The sequence below is a fragment of the Pyxicephalus adspersus genome, chromosome 3 (assembly GCF_032062135.1).
Source record: "Pyxicephalus adspersus chromosome 3, UCB_Pads_2.0, whole genome shotgun sequence".
NCBI classification, from domain to species: domain Eukaryota; kingdom Metazoa; phylum Chordata; class Amphibia; order Anura; family Pyxicephalidae; genus Pyxicephalus; species Pyxicephalus adspersus.
This window is the reverse complement of record NC_092860.1, coordinates 65,608,637-65,615,825: the sequence shown is the minus strand read 5'-3', so window position 1 is coordinate 65,615,825 and position 7,189 is coordinate 65,608,637. Positions and strand designations below refer to the sequence as shown.

General features: G+C 36.3%; 1 protein-coding gene across 8 annotated transcripts in view; it reads left to right on the top strand.

Annotated features, from left to right (window-relative positions):
* TCF3 (transcription factor 3) overlaps positions 1–7,189 on the top strand; it is a 47,772-nt gene that overhangs the window by 20,130 nt on the left and 20,453 nt on the right. For all 8 annotated transcript variants that reach the window (XR_011919871.1, XM_072404987.1, XM_072404981.1 and 5 more), the window contains exons 7-8: positions 57–186; positions 1,042–1,091. Coding sequence is in view for 7 of the 8 variants with exons in the window: in XM_072404987.1 (XP_072261088.1) it covers positions 57–186; positions 1,042–1,091 (180 nt within the window). In the remaining variant the exon portion in view is untranslated. The remainder of the gene's footprint in view (positions 1–56; positions 187–1,041; positions 1,092–7,189) is intronic.

Here is a 7,189-nt window from a genome sequence, read left to right as displayed (position 1 = left end):
TATTTTTTTTTTTTTGACTCCCCTTGCCGTCTAATTTTTTTTAAATTATTTTGCAGCCTGGATTTATGCAGGGGGATCTGGGGATAAATAATTCTAGTGCCCTTTCGCCCACCACTGGAAAAGGAAGCTCACAGTTTTACTCTTGCACAAACAATACACGGCGGCGCCCAGGAGATGGTAATCTGGGTAAGAGAATTTGACATCTGATTGTTTTGGTTATTTAGTTTAGTTGAGCCTGTGCAAGAATCTAAATATTCTGTTTTAAGTTAATATAATTGTGTAGTCTTCATAACTCCTTATGAAGAGGTTATATTTGCACTTTAAGCTCGCACAGAGCAAGCAAGGTTTTATAACTGATCAAATGAAACTTTATAACTGTTGGTGGGCTGTGAGCTTGCCATAATCAACAAGTTTGTAGAGCTTACTTACTGATTATGGTACATACTTAACCTGTGCAGTCACCCTGCAGCCGTGCAGACAGTCATCCAGGACCTGTCATCGCTGCATGCATGGAAGGTGCCATTCTCATCGCCAGCTTCACAGCTGACTTCCGTGAAGACGATAATTCTCTTGTCATTGGGTGATGTAACGCCTGCACGTGCAAGTAACATTGTCCCTAGCAGTTGGCATGACATGTGCCGTACAGTTTTGAGCTTAAACAAAAAGCCGCCAGGGAGTTGTGGGTTTTTCTTTTTTGAGAAAGTAGACACTGCGTGTCTCTTTTGTCAACTAATACTACCTCCTGTGGTTTTTTAGTTTTTAAGTTTAGGTACACTTTAAAGTAGAAATACCCTGCTGATTCAACCATTTCCTACAATAACCCTCAAATAAAATATATTCAACAATAGCTTACAATTCTTAATCAGACATACCATTGTTTTCTGCAGTGTTCTGATTTATGTTATTCCAACTAAAGTATTCAATTATTACTTCTACCAAGTCAAGTCTTTAGTGATGGCTCCCAAAGTTGCCAATGTATTGTTGCCAGTTGTTTCAATGTAAAACAGGGTTCTTAACTATTTTGTTTTTTATTTCATGCAGATACCCAACCTAAAAAAGTACGCAAAATACCCCCTGGGCTTCCTTCATCTGTAAGTAGTTTGTGTATATGGGAAAAAAAAAACTTTACCTTGTATTGAAAAGGTAGTGTTATATTTGTTAAACTTACATTGTGTAACTTACTGCACTTTTTAAAAAGTGAAATTTGATACACATGAAATTTGCTTTAGGAAAAATAGCGCCTCGTCGTTTGCAAAGTGAATAATTATGTTCACTAAATGTGCCATTTATATATTAATGGTGCTTATATCAAACCCTAAATGCCTATTCTCGAGGGAGAAAACCCACTTTTGGTACTGCAGTCTACAGGCTCATAGGATTTGTCTGGCCCTAAATCTTCTGGGTTTTTGCACATCTTGTTATTAAATATATATCGGCTGTTTTTTAGCAGAAAAAAAATTCCAGCTCTGAACAAGTTCAAAGCTTTGTTTTCTTTAATGATCTAAAACATTCCTATTATATTTGCACATTAGATGAGCTTCTTCCAAAAATCATCCATAAACTTAATGGAGTCTTCCATTAATTTCTGCTGTCTTGCAACTAAGACTTTGGTTTGAGATTTTGAGAAGCTTTTACATGTAAGATGTATGCTTTTTTGTGTCAGATGTTGAAACTGTGTGTGCAATGTTGAAACTGTCCTTGTAATCTTTTGTGATTTTAAAGCAAGGCTTTGCTGCGTCATGGTATTTTAAAAGGAAAGCCCTTACTGTCTGTTGTTCCAAGGGAACAATATAATGGTTTAAGTCCTAAACAAATGGTCAAGTCGCAGTGTTGGTACTGGGAGCAGAATTTCAACTCTCGGGCATGTGGAGTGGTTACAGGGAGGTTTTATATATTTTTTTCCATTTTTTTTAAACAGTTAAAAAGCACTAAATGTTTGGTTTCTAGTGTTGTGAAAGTGAAACTTGGGGAGTAAAGAAAAAAAAGTTTGTAAAAATGCCTAAATACTATTCAACAGCTCATAAATCCACTTGGTAGGTATTTGGAAAACCTTCCCATTAAGTCTATGGAAGTGGTTGAGCAAGCAACAAACCCTGAGATGCTGCATGTAGCAAAACACGTCAAAATGCCCATATTTCAAAAGAAATGTCCTTTGACTACTTTAGTTCCCACAAACCCTTGGTGCAACGCCTAAAGAATGGGAAGAATAAGAAAGACTTGAAGAGGAAGAAAATATATTTTTCACAACTCCCTTCTGTGGTGGTGGGCAAGAGGGGAGTTCATCAACCAAGATCCCAGGAAAAGCAGAGTATTCCAAACTTTTAGAAGAGACTATATAGCAAACACAGCTGTGAAAATCGCAGCAAGATTTGGTCCACTCTATATTAGGTCTAGTCTGAAGAAGGATAATGTCACCCCTGTCTGAGCTCTGCATGTGAAAGTCAGTGTGCCCATCATCATTTTTTCCTACTTTGGTATGGAGAATATATAGAAGGGTAATTTAGCCGATTAGTACCTTTTTTATCTTTTAGCCCTGAATACCTGTCCACTTTCTAAGGCACTGCAACATCTAAATGGTACTTGCACAAATTTTTTTTTCCTGAGAGGCTGCAGGACAGCAAGTTATAACTTCTGACCTACAACACAAACCTCTACCTGGCCCTGCTTTATTTGTTCTGTGGATCTGTGCTTTTCCTTCTGATTTTTATACAAACAGTCATTTGATTGGCACCTCTCAGACAAGGAAGCAAAAAACCTTTTTACCCTGGCTTAAACCGTTGCTTGGGAAGTAGATTTTTTGGAAAAGATCAATGGCAAGGAGTCTACAAACAATTTTGAGGACTAGTTAACTAACTCTTTGCCTTTTTTGTGTCTTTTTTTCTCGCCACCACATATACAAACAGCTTTTTTTATGCTGCAGAACATTTTAAAAACCTTTTATCTTTTTAGCCATAAAATTGTAACCAATTTTATGCTAAAAGTTAATGGGTGTAAAGCAGACCCTCAGCAGGTATTAATGAAAATTGTGGCATTATTACAAAGATCAGATAAGACTGTTGCTCTGGCTATTTATGAAAATAAATCAAACTACTTTGCTAGCATACTACTATATCTGTTTCCTCATCCCTTCTGGATAATCTCAAAATATTTTTATTTATAGCAGTAATCTTGGCTCTCAGGATACCTAAATTGCAGACCATTTCTATTCATGAGCCTTTTCTTTTAATATTCTGACAGCTTTTTGGTCCTGAAGATAGTTCTAGGTTTTCTTTCAAAGGTCATGTCCTGCTTACACAGGCTCAAAATTTCATTGTTTGAACTTTTTTTTTTTTTTTTTTTTTTGTCTGTGCTTTTTACTCAAATTTTGGCCACTTCCTATGTAAGATAGCGGGTGATTTTTAATTATTACTTCCTAGACCTCATGTTTCATTTAAAGAAAAAAAATGGAACACATGTTCCCTGAAAGTAACCAATTTTTTTTATTATTTGGAGTTAGTCTAGTTGGTTACCTGTAGTTCTTTGATAGAATACATATTTTTTCATCCCTTGTCCTCACCTTTTGCATTCAAACAGGTGCAGGTTGTTAAAAAATGGAATATCTGTCACCCAAACTAACTGAATTTGGTCAATTCAGAAGATGATTTCATAACTAAGAGGTTGTTTTTACCCTGCAAGCTGCTAGTTCTACTGATATTCTTATTCCTTCCTGTACAGTAATTAAAACGTTCAACTGAGAAGGTTACTTTCCACAGACCTTCCACCAATAGATATCCCAAAAGACAGTTCACAACTCCCAGAATGTTCAACTGCCCCCTTCCTCTTTAACATAAATGCTTCTTTCTCCTGGACAACCTATGTTCACGAATTGGAAGTCCCTAGAAGAATGTATTGGTGGTGGATTTTTTATACTGTATCATTCCAATGCGAAGTGAAGCAAGTAGGCAGCAGGATAAGGGTTGTTAAGTGCTAAGGCTTGGTTAGGTTAATTTCAGGGTTTCAAGTTAAGTGTGAAGGACACACGTTTTGTTTTGAATCCATACTTGTTGTTTTCTCCCCACTTACCTTTTAAACTTCTGCAGTAAAAAAAGTTTCATATATAAAAAATACGATTTGACCAAAGCAAAAGTCTATAGAGCAGAACACAGTTCATATTAGAGCATGATTCTTTGTCTTTGGGTATATGTGTTGTCAAATCCTGTCTATTAAGCAAAATACTGTACGTTGTAAATACTGTAATGTTGTGGATAATCAGTGTTGGCCGGGTTTAACACTAGTAGCCTGGCTGCCTCTGGCTTCAATTTTTTTACTGACACTGAACTTTAGTTTTGCATACTGCAGAGTCAAGATTTAAGACACTGAAGCTAGAAGATTGTTTCCATCTGAAGTTTATTACTTACTATAAAGTTCAGAGTTGCTTTTGACATATAATTGTTAGACAGCATTAGATATGGTATCACTGCTTTGTACTCTGTGAAGTCTCTCCTGTGATGTGCATGATGTCTCCATGTGGTGTCACATGATGTGCAAATTCATCTGCCCTGAATTAGATACTTATACATCTGCCATACAATACAATAGCAGTTACTCTGAAGTGTGTTTTTTTCTTTTAAAACACTTTTTTTTCATAGATTGTACAGGTAGTCTTGGCTAAAGCCAATATTTTACTAATGAATTCTACACAACACTCCTGTAATGGGTACGGAATACAAAAATAATAGTTTCATGGCTGTTCATTTGATTTTGTTTAGCCAGGTTAAAAGAACCACTTATGTGGCTGTAGAAGGTCAATAGTGTTTTAAGTTCTTGTTTGCTAATATTGCATAATCACATTATGAACATGTTGGTTATTTGATTCTGGAAGTAATTGTGAAAGATGGAATGACCTGTGTTGTAAACAGTAATGGAGTTCTGTATTTTATCTGAAATTGATTTTTTTTAATTCAACTAGTGTTGGTTTTTAGATGGCCTCCATTCAATTCATTGACTGGTATGGGGGTTGACCTGTACTACAACAGTGCCTTTCCTCCTCCTGTGTGAATTTCTGTCATTTGCAACCCCTATTTAACTGTTTAATGTACAGCGCTGCATATTATGTTGGTGCTATAAAAATTCTGTATAATAATTTTAATATTGGTGTATGTGGGGGATGTTGTGGAAATTGCCATAAATCTAAGCTTTGTGCATATTCAAGCACACAAAAAAACAAACTAATGTGTCAAGCTTGCTGCTACTCACCACTCCCCTAATGCTTTAAACACCCCTCACCCCACTTTCCAGCCAGACAGGGAAAAGGAAATTACTTCATTCTCCTGGAGGGGAGGCAAGCCCCCAGCCTTTTCTAACACTTACAGGGGGCTGAGAAAGGGCGGAGGAGATTTAGTCTGATTTACTGCTTCCTGAGTAGCTGTTAACTACTTCAGCTCCTGCTGTAATCTAGGAATATTTTTTTTAAACTTGGAACTAGTGAAAAACTGACTCGTGTATCAAAATAATGCATTGAACAATATAGAAATCTGCCTTTGAAGCTGTGGTGGTTTTGATTGTGATGGTTGCTACAGATCTGAACAGCAGATTAAGCTCGGTACACAAATATTTTGGTGTGTTTGCGAACCATTTTTACCATAGTGCCAGTAAATAGCTTTTATGTCTTGAGAGGGAAGATATGTTTAAAACATTATACTACTAGCAAAATGAGCAAGTGTTTTTATTGTTATTGCTATGACAAGCTTGTTCATGTAAATCAAGTGTACCTTTTGAACAAAGGGTTAATTTGGCTCCAGTGAAATCTGAGCCTCTAGTCTGGGAAAGCTCTGGAGATCTCTTGGGAGGGGGAGTGGAATTCCTCAGTGCTTTATACATGCATCACTGTATGGGATATCTTATTTCTCTCTTTTTGCAGACATCATTACCTGCAATTTCTTTGTTTTAATGTACACATCAGTTATCATATTTGTTTCATATAAGAAACTCTGCTTCAATACAGTAATCAGGGGTCAGCTTTGTTTTCTCAACCTGTTTTTTTGAAGTGTTTTTTTTTTTTTTTCACTTCTGGCTGTGCCTGAGCCATCTGCTGGTTTACACAGAATATTTCGGTGCAGAGACCTCTAAGCAGGATTTTGTGACCACATCTAGTGCAATATTTAAACTTTGATGAATGCGGTGGGACATGTCTACATTCTGGCTGGTCCTTGTTGACTGTTATTTGTACTTAATGTTAGAATTTCAGCCCATTTACTGGATTCCGCTGCCCATTCTGTTTGTCTTTTGTCTGTGTAAAATTAAATCTGCTGTCTGTCCTTATCTTCTACCCTGGTGATTTCTCCTCCTTTGTCACCTCTCGCTGTATTGGGATACAGTGTGTTTACTTATTTTTGACAAAGGTTCATTTTGCTTTTTAGATGCCTTTTCTTCATATTCACCTGCCCTTAGTGTTGGCACAGTGCCATAGTAGAGCAGATGGCTCTGGTAGTTTGTGCTCCTCCCTCCCCCATAAATAAACTGTGAGATTCAGAAGAATTTGAATCTACTATATACCCTGCCTGATAACCCTAGTATGAAAGTCTCCCATTACTGCTGCTCTTTTGATTTATATTAAGCATTCTAAACACATCCCCTCAGTTCATAGCCTTTGAAAACTGGCTCATGCCACTGTGTAGCCCCCTGTACTGAACACATCCCCTTTTTTCCCCCCTATGCACAGATTTTGGTCATCAGAAGATAACCTGTTATAAAAAGATGTGAATTAAAATGTATTTATATAATATTGAGCTCTTTCCCTATCACTTATTTAAAAATTATGCCACATTCCAAATATGTCCATATATAGCTAAATTTTAATTAATGGGACTTTTAAGGCATCAATATATACACACCACATCATTAAACTGCCACCAACCTTTAATATGTTATACAAAACTTAAAACCACATTACAATGTAACACAATAACAAAATGATAATCATATGAATAAAACCAGTAGTTACAGCTGCAAATCAATTATATGTAATTTCCATGGTCTTATATATGTTCAGTTCAACATGTTTTAGTAATACTTGGTCTGCTTTCAGGAAATAACAGTGACAAGATCTATAGTTACAAACATCATTTAAACATTAACAATATATACACTCCCCATGTATTGCCTTTCAAAATATATACAAAAATTCCTATACATATAATGATTCGACCAG